The sequence below is a fragment of the Athene noctua genome, chromosome 2, assembly GCF_965140245.1.
Source record: "Athene noctua chromosome 2, bAthNoc1.hap1.1, whole genome shotgun sequence".
NCBI lineage: Eukaryota > Metazoa > Chordata > Aves > Strigiformes > Strigidae > Athene > Athene noctua.
In genome coordinates this window covers 160,591,341-160,607,698 of record NC_134038.1, presented here as the reverse complement: position 1 = coordinate 160,607,698, position 16,358 = coordinate 160,591,341, and the positions used below count along the sequence as shown (strand labels likewise).

At 45.0% G+C, this 16,358-nt stretch overlaps 1 protein-coding gene across 2 annotated transcripts in view; it reads right to left on the bottom strand.

The window, feature by feature from the left end:
• EGFR (epidermal growth factor receptor) overlaps positions 1-12,410 on the bottom strand; it is a 166,165-nt gene extending 153,755 nt beyond the window's left edge. For both annotated transcript variants that reach the window (XM_074900889.1, XM_074900890.1), the window contains exon 1: positions 12,099-12,410. In XM_074900889.1, the coding sequence (XP_074756990.1) occupies positions 12,099-12,366 (268 nt within the window). In that variant the 5' untranslated portion in view covers positions 12,367-12,410. The remainder of the gene's footprint in view (positions 1-12,098) is intronic.
• Between the last annotated feature and the right edge of the window lie 3,948 nt (positions 12,411-16,358).

Here is a 16,358-nt window from a genome sequence, read left to right as displayed (position 1 = left end):
TATAATTACATAAACACAATTGATGGTAGCAATTTATTTCAGGGGCTGAAGACGTTCACTGGCAATCTAACAATGGAAGGAATTATTGCTGACAATTTTACAAAAGCTTTTTATCAAAGTTTATGGACCATTAAACCCAACAGTGTGATTACCAGTATGATATCATCACTCTCAATAGTTGGCCCAGAACCCAGAACAATCCATTTTCTAATCCCCTCTATTATAACTAGTCTGTTTACTCAGAAGTCATATGTTTGCTATTTCTGAAATGATCCTAGTCTTTGAAACACTATTTGAGTTTAGTTCACAGACAGGACCCAATCCGTACCATGCTAAACCAGGAGAGGATAGCCTGAGTCCCTTTCAAGTGCTCATAACCAATTCAGGTTTCTCTTCATATGATGAAATACTACACACAGGTGTTAACTGAGCATACATGTATTAAATTCCACAACACATTGGAGGCAGCTCTGGAAAACAGGCAATACAATAAAAAGGGAATATTTCTCTCCAGAACCTCAAAGAATTCAGTTATTGACCTGAGCTTGGCATTGGCACCTTCCATGCCCTAGCTATCAGGAATTAATTTGGTTCATAGTAACTAATGACCAGGCACAAAAGAAACAGAGAAGGTGTTAATTAGCTATTTTTACTTTTAAGTCACTGAATACCATGTGCTCATCGATGCACACAACACTGCTGCTGTTCAAATCAAGATGACTCTCATTTAGAGAAAGGGTCTGTTCCTCCTTTTTTTTTGTGCTTGACAAATCTTCTAAGTGTCAGGGAGAATTATCCACACATACTGATGGGAGCATCTTACACACTGATGAACACAAACTTCCATGGTGCTGGATTAGTTCCTCTACCATAGCCAACTGTGATAAAGTGAGGCTGCCTAGGGGATCTGCCTCATTAAGGAGGTAGAGAGAACAAGAGCAGCTCTGAAATAATAAAATCATTAACAAGAGCACCTTGCAGAGCTTATTAGGTAGGAAACAGACTGACAATACCATTGCTCAACACTTAATTACTTTTTGAAGACCAGATGGAAATGAGAGAGCATTTCAATGATAATCCTTTTCAAAACCCAAACAAAAAAAAACAAATATCAAACCGATCCATTAATTGGGCCTCTATCCTAACAGATTTTTAAGAAATTACCAGATCCTACCAGATAACTGAAGATGCTGAAGCTGTGACTTCACCTCCTACTGCAGATATCTTCATTGCAAGTGGTCAAATTCAGAATTATAAATGGAAAGGATCACATTTTTCTTTTACACCAAATTAAAACTGCAGCAACTCAACTACTTATCGTGCTTTACAGGTAGGTGAAAGCTGAGCATGCAACATAAATATGATTTGCATGTTTCCCTGTCTGAATCCACTGTGAAATACTTGCCCCTGCTCCTACTCTCACTGAATTTACATTAATTTTGGGGAAGTGATAATGGCAACAACATCTACCTAGATGCTACAAACACAACAATGAAGACAAAGCACAGAGCTGATACCACCTTGCAAGCCTCACACATTTCTTTCAGTCTGCCACACAAAGACACCAGCTCAATCCCAATATTGGTTTTCCTCTACTCCACGAGTAAAACTTCAAATGGAAGCCTGTGCCCTGTCCCCAGCATGTATGAGTACACAAGGACTAGCTAGAGAGGTTTTCATTAAAAAGCCAAACATTAAACAGTCCACTTGGACTGGAGATGGACGCCCTGCCACCCACTGTGCCTCGGTAAGTACAGTCTCACTCTGAGCAATCAGATACCGGTCAGAAGTCAAACAGTGAACCTGAAGAGGGAAATACACTCTTCCTGGGCATGATTCATCTTCTGTTCACATTACCGCAGGTCTCCACTGAGAAAGACCTGGATCAGTACCTGAGGGAGGAGGGATGGGGTTTTCTGACAGCTTGTTTTTCAGGGAGTGACTTCTCTCCCTTAGCCTGGCTCTGAAAACGAAGTCACACATCCACCACTTCCCAACTCTCAGCAAACACCAAAGGCCCCGTGTCCTACACACTGCTCTGTGGTGCAAAACCCATATTCATGCGGAGACCCAACAGCTTCAATTATGGTCTAGCTGTGACAAAGCAGCTTCCAGAGTCAGGATTTTGACAACTCACACTTCTGTTTCCAAAAATTGGTTTGCTTTGTTCTGGTTTCATCGGGTTTTCACTTGGGGTTTTCTGTTTGTTTTTAACGGGGGGAGTGGAGGGAAGCATGGACTTGGTGCAAAACTAGTCTGAAGAGCAGCAAAACAAACTGAACCCTGTTTAACAAGTGAGAATGTCAAGTTTCCATTCATGAGGAATAGACTGCAATAAAAATGGAGAAGAAAAAACACTCACACACATAACAGCTCTTGACTAAAGGCACTTTCTGTTCAGCGGTTCCCAACAACGTCATGCCAACCAGTGATGGGCTCTCACTCAGAGACATGAGGACATCTCCTCCATACTTTTTTGTGGGGTAAGGTTTCCCTGTCTTCACGTAGATGATGTCTGTACCTTTATATTCATAACACACTGAGAAGCAAGCTTGTCAAACATTAGTCATATCTGCTCTTACCACAGCTTTCCCTTCCCAATGATCAAAGGGAATGAAAAAGGATTTTTTTTTTTCCAGCTTCCAAAAATCACAGTTTGTGCAAAGTTCACCACCAACACTTTCATGTAGGAGAAATGGTAACTTCCACTTGCAGAAGAAACAGTGATCACATATGCAAAATGGTAATTTTATCTGGCACCAAAGATCTGGTATTTTGATTATCTGAAAGGCTCTTTTGTCAGATAGGTACCCATAGTGTCTTACCTATCCTATATTAAGTGAAAAAGCTGGAAAGAAACACGATAGCAAAATTTTCTCCTGAATAGAGCAGATGATCATCTGGCCAATAGGTTCCCAAATATTACCTATTCTCCACATCCCCAGAGTGCACCATCAGCCCGACCTGCTTATTCACTTCGATAGCTCAGTGTGTATTCTCTTAAATTAACCAACATTGCTTTGTACATGGTATAACCAGTTATGACAGAGTAGTAAAGTGATCATATTTTTTTTTAAATACTACTTTCACAATGCCAAAACTACATGGGATTTTTGGACTGCATAATACAGCCACTTAAAATTAAGACAAACTACAAAATAACATCAGGAAAGAAAGGCCTTGTCTTCTACACCAAAATATGATGCTCTCATCACAAGTCCAAACACAACGGCAGAAGTTGCAGGTCAACCATGAAGCACATCCTCTTGGAAGCACCAGGGATAGCACGTAATCCATGAGCACATCCGAGAAAAGAAGTTTTCTGCATCTCTGGTTATGCCACATCCATTGGAGTTGATGACCCAGGAAGACTGCAGGAAGGAAAGCTCAGACTGCAGCAAAGTGTAAATGTTTGGGAAGCACCTGCTTGAGAATTCCCCGCTACAACTAAAGAAAACGGAGGTGCACTTGGCAAGGTGACTCCTTTTCCCTGTTAAGTATCTGCTTGTGGAAAATTAATAAGAAAAGTGTTGAAGATACAGCACAATGCCACCTGTACAAAGCAAATGTGTATCTCATTTTAATGTAAGCTTTGGTTAAGTGGCTTGTGTTGAAATGCTACCTAGCATTCCAAGTGTAACCCAACTTAATCATATCTATTGAAAACCACATAATAAATAACAAGAAATATGTAGCATGCCATCCTAATTGCAGAGCTTGTCTCATTTACTAGAAGTCATTTATTTATTCAAATGACTTGAACTACATGATTCAATCTGAATCATGGGAACTAGTTACTGATTTGTGCAAACAGCCTCTTGCTTCTTTGCTAAAGGCATTATTGAAATAACTGACCCAACTGCTAAAACAAGCTTCCTCCTTGAACCCTGACTCTTTCCTTAGTCTTACCTCCCAAGTGAACTTCAGAAAACATGATTGTTCTACAAAAGCATTTTGAACTTAAGAATTCTTTTTAAAAAAAGATTCAATTAATTACAATGCGATGCATTCATTAGTGCAGTGAAAAAAATTGGTATTTCCAAGATCAGAGAATTACTTAGCAATAGGGAACTGCACACGCAGCCGTAATTGCACTGCGCAAAAATTAAGTACTCAGCTCTCAAGAAGAAACATTTACTACCTCAGACATAAATGGAATTCACCTTTCAGGAGCGCAGGTACGTCTCTCAGATCTTAACAGGGTGGGTTGTGAACACACTTCCCCAGACAGAAGCAGCTATAGTCTTTTTTTGCTTGGTTCTTGGCTTTTGAGTTTGTTTTTTTTTAAGTTAGGCCTTGCAAATATGAAAATTGCCATCATAACTGTGCTGCAGCTATGCAGAAGGCACAATTTAGGGAACAATTCAGACTTTACATCTGCTTACACCCAACCTTGATTTGCAGCTACTGTCTTGGGCTGCTGTTATTTCAGGAGGTGCAGGGGCTTTCCCCCGGGGTGGTGGAGCAAGGGGCCAGGCGGTCAAGCCCTCTGCAGGCGGGGAACGAGCCCGCTGCGGTCGCAGGGAGCCAAGCCAGACACGTGCCACCACAGGTCACCTCATCCCAGGCTACCGCCAGCCTCCATCAAGGGACATGTCCCCAGGGAAGGACATGCAGAAGGGCCTTCAGGAAAGAGAAGAAACGATGCTCTGCGTGAGACACCGACGCTCTGCGTGAGACACACCGATGCTCTGCGTGAGACACCATTTCAAAGCTTGCAGATAAGCCCTGAATAGGATGTTGGTGGCCTTCAACTCCAGGCAGTGTTTATCATTGGCTTGGGCATGGGGCGAGAGGCCAAAAAATCAAAGCAGGCAACTTTGCCAGCGGCCAGCTGTGTTGCCTCAGGCAACCATTCAAAGCCTTGGTGGCTCTCATCCCGTGGCTCCCGACAGGTAAAATAATACTTTTCCCAACCAAGGAGAATTTCTGCACGAGCTCGCAGTGCCGCAGTGCCAAGAGCGGCTGATTTCCAGGGCTCTTCTGGTTATCTTCATATTTCCTGCTGAATCTGGTGACGGGAAGGCAGGGATTATGCCACTGCGCTTTGATTACCAAACACACACAAACCCCGTTCCCACAAACTGATAATTTTCTTTTCATAAAAGCCAGAGCTAAAATACTACTATCCTGTCAACAAGACAGCTGGTTTATATCCTTTCCTTCTTCCTTCCACATCTTCCCCAGAAAACATCCCTCCTGACACAGTCCCTGCCGACTCGCCCAGCCCCACTGGCCCCTGCGCCCCAGGAGGAGCCATCTACCCCAGCAGAGTGGGTCTGGCAAAACCGCCTGTGCTGGTCCTGCATATTTTTATTTATTCTTTTTTTGCGGGGGGGTGGAGTGGGGGGGATGGGGGGATAGAGGGGGCTGACAAACCCACCACTTTTCCAAGGAGCTGGAGGGTACACCCAGTGAGGCAACCCATCCCTTCACGTGGCACCTTTGTAAAAGAACCACAGAGTGGTAACCACTAGACAGAGGAGAGGGCTTTTAACCCGGTCCTTGGGCCACTGCTACCATCCAGCAGCTTTCATCCTGCCTGCCCAAAGGAGGTTGCAAGCCCCCGGCTCCTCCTCCAGCCAGAGGTTAGCAAGGTATGGTGAAGGCACCAAACATAGGTAAGACCAGGAGAGTAACCGATACCAAGCTTTTCTAAGTATTAATTATTTATTTATTATATTTAATTATTGGTTTTACTATTTCATTTCATGAAAATGGAAAAAAGTGATCACAAATATTTTGGACTACATTTATCTCTCTACTTAACATTCACCCAGACTGGAGCAGAGCTATTAACGTGTATATAAGTGACAGTTTACCCCACCCTCAAAACCTTAAATTTTTCAGGGGCGGAAGAAGCAAATTTAAGTTAGTTCATTCGTTTGAGCCAAACTCAGCAAACACGCCTTGGCCAAAAAAACTGAGTGGGAGGGAGGCATAAGAAAATCAAGTGGTGTTCTGGTATTTTCAAAATAAACCTGCAAATTTTCATTTCAAATGGCATTTCATTTTCCTTCTTCCCCATCTTAAAAAGAAAATAAATGGTCTCAGGTCCAATTTAATCTTCCAGATTATCTTAAATCAGGGGGGAGTTGTTGCTGGGGTTTTTTTGTTGGTTTTTTTTTTTTTTTTCCCTCCACTTCACTAGAACCACCCTGACATATTTGTTTCAGTTTGACTGGAAGTTATTACTTTCTTCCAGGGTTTGTTTTCCCTTTTCTCTTCAATCACTGAAGCAAACAAAACCCACCCGTGATTTGATGCACTCTAACAGTATGACATGCATGCGAACACGTAGATGTTTACTTTCATGTACCCAGATGTGCTGGGCAGGAGAAAGTATGCTGGCAGGAGGAGGAGGAACCTTGCATGGATCTGTCAACAGGCAAAACACACTTTGCATTAAAACTTCAAAACGCAAGCTCACACGCCTTTACGGGTTACATAAATCCAGTGCTGCTCTCTCCTAGCAATGACTTCTGTTATTTAAAAAAAAAACCTTTTTAAAGGTGCAGTGTAGCAGCACATGTACTCCTTAGCTCAATGGTCAACCCACACGGCCTGGTCTTTTCACTCAGGCTATCAGAAAGTTTTCCTGTTCAAACACACAATCTCACAAGTGGGTTTCTCACGCTTCTTCCATGTGAGCAACCCTCAATAACATTATTAAGCGCAGAGAACATAACATCCACACCTACACATTCTCCCTATAAGACAAACTACGAAGGCATGTCATACTTCTTAATAAATAACAATGTTATTTCAGCAGGAATGGACATTTATTTTGGTACAACTTCTCTGTACAGAGGAATACATCTTTTTTTCTTTTCCACATTTCCTTTAGAAATGATTTCTGCTGCCCAGATTCATGACAAATGTTCTGTAACTATTTCTGAAGAAAAAAAACCCCACACTATTACTCAATACTGTTAGGTCAGCAGAATTCAGCCCTAAAAAAAAGCAATACTACAGTTCCATTTGCTGTAGTTGAAAGCTGAGAAGCTTTAAAAATTAAAAATAAAAAACATCAAAAATGAGAAACGATACTAGATCTTATATTGTACCTACTAATAAGGCATTCTTGAAAGTGAAGGGGCAGAGGAAAAGGTCAAATCGATACTTATTGAACAGGGTCAGGGTGTACTGTACCCAAGCTGAACTGTCAGAGTCCACACAAAGCATCAAGCAATGGATTCCTGCACTGCATACCATTAACTGCTGGCAAAAAAAAAAAAAAAAAAAATCACCTGAACACTTTCTACTCACATCTACACGATGCTGACAAATCCATAGTGCTGGCTCCCCATGTCCTCATGCATTTCATGAGCGCTCCAGAGCCGACAGGTACAAACGTCAGCGGTCACAGATTTTATCCCACCCTCATCACTGGGACCCGGGGACACATGGCATTGCTTCAGCATCATTTGAAGGGTGCAGCCCAGAGGTTAGGGCCCATCTGCTAATCTCTTGGCATTATTCCTGCTCTCCTGCTGTAGGCCTCAGTGCCACACAGCTCCTGGTCATCACCCCCATCACAGGCAGTGGGTGAGGTGCTGTTTAGGACCCAGAGAGTCTAATCCTGCACTAAATTCTCCAACTGCACTTAGAGCAAGACACGTTGCTCAAGCTAACCTCAAGGCAAGAGCAAGGCGGTGACTATCCCCGTCACAGCAGTAACTGCTGCTTGAGTATTCGTCAGAGGCTGCACACCTTCTACAGCTGCTACAGAGCAAATCCAGGAGACAAAAAGCGAGAACATGCCTTTCACCAAGGAGCAAATAAAAGCTTTGCTGCCTTTACTAATTACTTTGCCTTTCTGCTAAAACTAGCAAAATCCTAGCTGGGTTGAGTGCCAGCAGAGCTGTGACTGACAGAATTGCCTTTTTCCCTAGTAGATGCTCAAGGAGAGCAGTACTGCAGAATGGGATTTTGAGAAATTATAAACACAAACAGAAGATACCTAATGCAATTCAAACATTTCCAGAATAACAATTACTCTAGCTAGCAGGTCAGCTTTTTACAGAATTAGATCTCACCCCTGTTTTGACCAGTCTAAATGATAAAGGTTTATCAGCCAGGTCGCCCCAGCAAGTGCTCCTAACGTAGACTGGTCAGAGGATGCTTTTGTGGGCACAGCTAATTCTGGCTCTCCTGAAGTTCTACAAGTCAAAGCATTTCTCTAACAGTACAACCACATTTGCATTACACAAGCCCTTCTGCAGTAGAGATCCGAGTCTAACATGAGATTTGACACAAGTTCTCATACGTGTGAATGCCGCTTATAACATGACTACTGATTCTGAAGGCATCTTAGTTCTTTCTGGGATACTCCACTCATACACGCAGGGTGACTGTACCCTCTGATGCACCCGTACTACCAAAACTTGGACTAATCCAGGAGTTTGTAGCAATATCAACAGTTCCTATGCAAAACCATTCCATGAAGGTACTGCCATCCTCCCTAAAATGCAGTAAACCTTTCACTAGGCTTGCTTCTGAAGAGCTATTAAGCAAAGGCAGTTCGTGCCTAAGGAAGATAAGGACACCTTCTGAAGGAACTGGTTTGGCTAGTCAGCTATCTTGCTGCTAAAGCTAGCATATCCCAGTGATTTCAGTGATACATGGATACCCAAATGCAAAAGTCAGCCCTGAGGACCATAATGGCATTGTTTGACACTCCCTGAAAGTCTCTCTCTATAAATTAACAAATAAATTACAGCGGACTACTCTGATTGTAAAGACTCCAGGGCATTGATCTTGACTTCTTATTTATCTTCAAATCTCTTAATACACTTTTGATGCAAGAAATAACATATTTGTGTTTACTATCACTTCAGCATGTAGTTTGCTCACCACTTTGCTGAGAAACCCATCTCTTTTGTAACATTTTGCACATAGTCACTGTATTTTGCAGACTGCCTGATTAAGGAGATGACCACTGGCACTATACCTTCCCTTCCCTGCTGGTCAGAAATTGCCCTTACTGATGGGATTTGGGTTTTGTTCTTAATCATTCACACACTGAAGCACTGGAGTAAGAGCAAGTCTATACTCAAGACTGCTTATTTAATTATATTATCTCATCAAATTGGACCGGATCAGTATCTAAATTTCCATATCTCTAACTGCATTTGCTGCCAAGGCTGCATAGATTTATTTTAGTTTCCAAATCCCAAAAAGTTCAGTCATTTACCAAGGAGAAAAAAAAAATAATGAGTGCATAGACAAGATGTTAGATAATAAACAAATACCTACACATGCACACATATTCACTCCTGTCTCCACAGAAAACAGTACAGCAATACACACATAGCCCACACGTAAGCACCACACAGGATACTAGATGGTGGTTTTTCATTTCACGTGAAAATGAATACTTCAGCACCCTTAAGGAACTTATTTCTCCCTTGTTTTTCAGAAAGCAACGTAAGAGACGAGGTACAGAAAGGCATCACAGTGAACTCCTGCAGCTCCCCAGCTGCCCGGCATGTTGCATGCACACTCCCATCCCACAACGGCAGCACCTACAGATCAAAACCAGAGATATAAAGCCAATATATAGCAACAAAAAGCAGTTCGCTTAACTGTAGTGCTGTCACCGAGCACTGACACACAAAACGGACACGGGTTGAATGCATCCTGCGTAAGTGTCACACCGGCTGTCACTGGTGTTTATCTCGGGTACCACCGAGCAGGCTATCCAGGTACTTTAGAGGAAATCCAGTTTAGTTCCACTGTGGTTAATGTGGGTCAGCATCAGAGCGGGTAGACAGAGATAGAGGCAGGTATCGATCTCTGTGAGTGTACTTCAGTTTCCAGCAATGCTGTTTGGTTCTGGAATATGCACAATTAGGAGGTTTTTTGTATCTTCATGACTACAGTGTTATAACTAAACCAGTTTTCTCTCCTCCATAATCAAAGAGCTCATTCTAAAATTTTGGGAGAAGACAGACTTGTATTTAAATTTCCATTCAAACATTATGTTGATCAGATTTTATAGGTTGATTCTGACACTGTTCTAACAAAACCAACATTTGCCCAGGTACTTTTTTTTTTTTTTGAGACATCTCCTCTTTTTGGTCATAGAATAAATCCGGTTGAAATTTTTAAAAGTGTCATTTCATATGTGATATGAACTTCTAAAATCCACAGAATTTGGTCTTAAAACTCAAGAGCGTTGTATATATTTATTACAGCATGTTTATTTCCAGAATTACTCTGAATTCTGATGCTAGGTCCTATCACTTGACCATGGAGGCAGTCCTGAACATGCACTGATTCTTTATTACCTGTTGAACCTGTTGCTTCAAACCAGTATTTCACAATTCTCAAATGTCCACTTCATTTTGTACCCGGTTTATTTTATCTTCAAGTGTGGGGAGAAACTAATAAAGACCAATCAATCGATTCACGTTTCCTGAAGAAATTCTTCTGCCTTCACCTTTGCCACTGAGCTCTCCTCAGAGGAACGGTTACTTGCTAACAGAACATACTGAAAATAATCTCTATTGGGTTTATCGTTTAGTTGTTGATTATTTAGTAATCCTCAAATAACTAGCACCCTCCTAAATTTACGAGGCACAGAATTAAACACTATAAACAAGGTATTTCTCTTCACACTTTATACATCCTACAGGGCATGTGCACCTGAAATTGCTTCTCAAAAGACTTTTAACACAAGCACAGCAGATGTAGTCACTGCTTCTCAACATTTTCAAAGGGTGAGGAAAAAAAAAAAAAAAAAAAAGAAAACCAGGAAAGAAAAACTGTCCATGTTACATCAACAACAGGTATGAACTTGATTTCTGCAACAAGCGAATCTCTCCACTTTTTGAAGGTTGTGCAACTAGTTCTTTTGGACAGGGTGTTTCTCCCTGTCAGGACGGTTTTACTGTGCGCAGTCACGAAAGACTCACTCTGTTACTTTAAGCCATGCATCGGCCCTTCTGAAAACTATTAATTCCCTTCTCCCGTTTTTTCTTTAAAAAGAAAGAATGAAAGAAAAAAAAAAAACAAACAAAAAAAACCCCCACCAAATCTGCATTTTTTTTTCCCGGCTGGCAGACTTCCAAGATAAAGAGGACTGCACTCTGCCTGGAACAGCAGCCAGGGCCTGCTCTCCAAACGCACCAAAGGGAACACACACCACACAGCGAGACAAAACGACGGATCCGACCAGCCAGAGACGTTTTCTCACCCTTTAGGCCAGTTTCTCAAAAAAAAAAAAAAAACAAACCCAAACCCAAAACCCCAAACCAAACCCAAACCACCAGCCCAGCCGAGGCGGCGGCGCCCGCGCCGCGCCGTTCCCACGCACGGCCGCGCCGGGCGGTCACGGCCACGGCCACGGCTGACAGCGCCGGCACGGTCGGGGCGGCGGCGGCTCCTTCCCTGGGTCAGGCAGGGATAAATCGCTCTTCTTTTTAAGAACTGCGGAAGCAGAACCCACACGAAGTTTCCCCTCTTTCCACGTTCCCACTCCTCCCCCCCGCCCCCTTCCCAGGTGTATAATTTTTTTTTTTTTTTTTTTTTTTTTAAACAGGACAAGCGGAGGTGCGGAGGTCAAGGCGACAGACGGGGGTCACCGCAGCGGCGCTTGCTCGGAGGCTACGCGGGTTTTCCGCGCCGCGCTCCCACCGCGGGGGTGCCGGCCGGGGCGGGGGGGGCGGGCGGCCGCCGTGGGGCCGATCCCGCCGCCCGGCCGGGGACCGCGCTCCGGGGAGCGATTGGGCAAGGCGGGAAGGGTGGGAAAGAAGAAAAAGAAACACGAAAGAAGAGAAGCACAACCGACGAGATGTGCCAAGGCTTATTCCCTTTTATTTCCACCACCCCCACAAAAGAAAATAAGCCTAGAATCAGGAAGTCAGAGCTGCGTGAGCGCGGCTATAGGTTTGGGGTTTTTTTCCCCCTTTCTCCTCTGTTTTTTGTTTTTTTTTTTCAAGGAAAAAGTAGTTGGGACTTTCCCTCAGCCGCTCCTCCCGGGAGGTCGCGGCGCGACGCCGCCCGCAGCTCCGGTTCCCGCGGTCCCACGGGGAGCAGCCGGCAAAGCGGCGGCGGGACCCCCGTCCCCCGACCCCCCCGCGCCCCCCCCTTACCTTTCTTCTCCTCCACGGCGGAGCAGAGGACGAGGCGCCCCAGAAGCAGCACCAGGACAGCGGCCCCGCGGGGCCCGGCGGCGGCGGGGGGGGGGCTGCGGCCGCCCATGCTGCGGGACCCCTCGGCGGGGCGCGGGGGGAGCGGACGGGGATCGGACGGGACGGGACGGACGCACGGAGGTTTCCGCGGAGCCGCTGCTCTGCTCTTCTCCCGCGGCTGCTTCCAGCTCCTCTCCGCCGCTCTGCCCTGCGCGGCTCCGCGCAGCATGCTGGAGGGCGGCCGTCGAGGGCTGCGCCACACGTGCGTGCCCCGCGGCGGGCGGGCTGCTGCCTTCCTCCTCCTCCTCCTCCTCCTCCTCCTCCTCCTGCCTCCGCTCCTCCCGCTGCAGGCGGCGGCGGGTGCGCAGGGGTTTGCGGAGCGGCTGGAGCCGGCTGCGGGACGGGGCGCGCCCGGCTGAGCTCTCCGCCCGGCCGCGGAGCGCAGGGGCTCCCTCTGGGGACGCCGAGGAGGAGGAGGAGGATGGGGCGGGAGCAAGGAGGAGGGGGGAGGAGGAACCGGCGGCGCCTTCCCCGCCCAGGTGGGGAAGGGGCGGCCCCGCCACCTGTCCCGGGGTATCGGGGGAGAGGAGGGGACAGTTTAGCCGCCCTTCCTCCCTGGGGAGGGTTGCGGGGTGCCCCGTTCCCCGGTGGCTTCTGCCCGGCAGCTGCCGAAGGCGTGAGCGCGCATTTGCGCCGCTGCTCGCCAAAAAGCGGCGTGGCCCCGGCACAGCCCCCGCCCCCCCGTGTCCCCTCCCGGGGGGTGGCCGGGGGGACAGCGGCTGTGTAGCAGACCCGGGGTATTTCGCAGCAGAAGCCCCCTCTCCCCCCCCCCCCCCCTCCCGGCTTCTAGGGTCCCCGGAGCCCCCCGGGGGTCGGGGGGGGGGGGGGGGGGGGAGTGAGGACAAGGAGGGGCTGAGAGCTTCATCGGGGAGCAGCAACAGCGAAGCGGCTCCGGCGGTTAAATCCGCGCCCTCAGGGGCGCATCTCCGGGGCTCTGGCCCTCGTTTCTGCTCCCCCCAAATCAGCGAAGCCCACTCGCCGCCCCGGCAAACAGTCCTGGTCTCGTTGTGGTCATTTTACCCCCAGTGCTTGCAAGGCCAGGTGTGCGTGCGTGACATAAAACTGCGCTGTTTCTGGGCATGGTTTAGCACAAGGATTAACAGGGTCCATCCGTATCGGTGCTTACCGTTTCTATTCCCCTGCCCCGGGAGTGAGAAAGTGCTCCGTGCTCCGCGTAGCAAGTTACTTAATAAACACACAATAACACAAGTGTTCTTGAGGTGCTCCAGGGACATCCACAGACATTAAGCAAAAGAGTACATGCGTTGTGCTCCTTCCCCCCCAACATCTTTTCCCCTCGAGAGGCAAACCCAAGCTATTCAGTAAAATATGCTTATGGCCACAATCTCTCTCTTTTTTTTTTTTTTTTTAAACAGGCTTCTCCTCTGGAAAGTGGAAGGAAGCACCGTCTTGTCATTCAGGCACGTAAATAGGACATAGAAGTCTCACTTGGCTGGACTGGGATCTCTCCGAGTAAATCATGACTCAACATTCAAATTTGTTAAAAGCTGGTGGTAATTTCTTCGTAAAGCTCTTGGGTTATACAGTCAATAGGATATGAAGCCTTAGAACTGTTATGATTAATTGGGAACTCCAGAACCGAAGTCTGGAATGACATGAGGTTTGGGAGATTACGTGCTAAATGCCTGGGTCTATCACAGGGTGTTGGAACACAATAGATTGCAAAATACTGAGTGTATCTTGACTGTCCTCTGTGATGCATGTCCTCAGAGAGATGCCTTGCTTTTCTCCTGCCAGTCAACTTCCTCTCTACAATCTTTTTCTGATAGTTTAACTAGTTATTGTCCTAACAAGGCAGAGAAAACCACCATCCCATTTACTTATCCTAGCACAAAACCCCATGCCTGACCACATGCCTTTAACCAGGTATCATCCTGCCATGCCTGTGATCTTTTATTAAGATGAATCGGGTTACAAGTCAGCTTTTGTATGCTATAGCTGACATTCTGGTCTGATTATGTTTTGTAAATAATGTGAAAGATGTACTTTGAAGTAAACTCAGACGTTAGTAACATCCGAGGAACTCTACTCATAGGATTGGTTTTGTGGCTGTAACTGAGAGCAAAATCTGGGCTTACGAGGCAGTATTAATGCAATTTGCTTCAGAGATGTCCACACACTGCAACTTCATAAACATTATATGTATATGATTACCTTTAATTTATTTAGACAAGTAGAAGGATCTTTAAAAATAAGAGGCCCAGGGAAAAAAAAAGATCAACTTCTAGGGAGGGAAGATTTGCAAAGCCTCCTCAGCACACCCTGATGATTGCAGCTTGCATCATAAGAAAGTGCAGTTAAGACAACAGAGAAATGAACCTCAAATCAGTTCTGGAGATAAATCCTAAATAAAAACATGTGCCCCTAGACATGCATATTGAGCATCAAGATACCACTGTGGAAGGTGATGGAGTATTTAAAGTCTAGAACAAGAAAGGATGCAAAGTGACAACTGAAAACCAAACTAAACATGGGGAAAAAAAAGCAAACATCTTTTGCACATGAACTCAGTCGAGCAACTTGTCCAAGTCCTGTCCTAACATGCTAAAGAACAAACACTTGCTTTGCAGAATTTTCCGTGCAATTGTGATTCTACCTGCTATACTGAGCAGGAACTTTTCATACTTGCTTCACCTCCCATCATGTACTGCCCTTACATAAATGCACATAAAACCAAGTATTTGATCTTAACTAAACTCCTCCTTCATTCCTGACGTGATGAGCAAGAGAAGACTGGACAAATTCCCCTTTAAATTTTCTTTCCCACACTGCAGATAATCCACTACAGGAGACTCTGATCTACTGCTGGCAGTGCAGCACCGCTGAAGGGGCTGTTGTAGCAAGCTGCTGTGAAAGCCATCCTCCCACTCTTCTGAGCACAAAGGTGTTACTTTCATGGCATCTGTGCTCTACTTGCCAAGGTCATGAGATACATAAGGAGACTGTAAGACTGAGGTTCGATTTGCTTAGGATGACAGGCAGGGTTCTCAGGCCTTTTTTACACAACAATTTGTGAAACAGTTTGAATTCAAGCATGATGTTTTCCCTTAAACAGCTGGTCACATACCCAGTGACTGCCTTTGGTGTAACTCCTTTGAAGCTAATGTAACTACACTAATTTTGCCAAGGGCATGTAATATTCATATTGCAAAACTTTTATTACCATCATACATCCATGCATGTGTGTATGGATCAAAGGTCATGGAACAAAGGCCAACCTTTTGACCACCAATTTTTAAATTGATAGTGAGAATATCACACTAAATGCAACATTTTGCTCCAGCTTTCTTTTGACTTGCTTGCTTTATAGTATGTGTATGTCTCCTGTCTTCTATATATCAAGCATAAACATGCTGACCTGTGAAGTAAAGTCCATGTAAGCTGGTAGTTCCTTCGGATGAAGATACTGCTGGGTTGCAGATCTGAAATGCAGTTGCTCACCACCGCTTGCCTGAGCTGATTACTTTGCCACACATGGAGAGAACTAACTATAAGAGGACGAATAACTGATTTCCTGATCAGTGAAAAAAGCAGGATTAATTCTCCCGTCTCTTCCACATTCCCTCAAAACAGAATAGAGTTTCAAAATCCTTTCAAGAGTAAAGAAATTACTGCTGCTGGGTCCTTTCCTTGAATGAAACAAAAAAACGCGTTGGTCTTTGTTATCCACTGAGAAGTGGGTCAGCATTTGCCCCTCCAAAAAATTCATCATCAACTGTTCCTTGATGGCAACACAGCTCTTTTCTGAGTGTTGCAAAAGCAATTTTAAAGGGCAGGCTTTTTTACTGGAAGAGAAAAAAAGAAGCAGAGCTGAATTACTGACATTTTACAATCCGGCTTGTTCAGATTTCATCTGTGTGGTGTTTGAGATTGTGGACATTGTAGTTTGCATTGTAGTTTGTATTCTATGACTCCTTGCTGAGGTTTTAAAGCGATGACTGAGGTAATAATTTGTGGAGCTTTATGACAATTTGCATGTTGAAAACATTGCACAAACATTAACTGATTTATCTCCGCAAATCTCCCGTAAAGCAGGTTAGTAGCTATCATTTCCATTTTATAGATGTAAAATAATTTGCCTTGGGCAGAGTGTTAGTGGCAGAGCTAGGGTTATCACTCAAGAGCTGTTTATTCTAAACA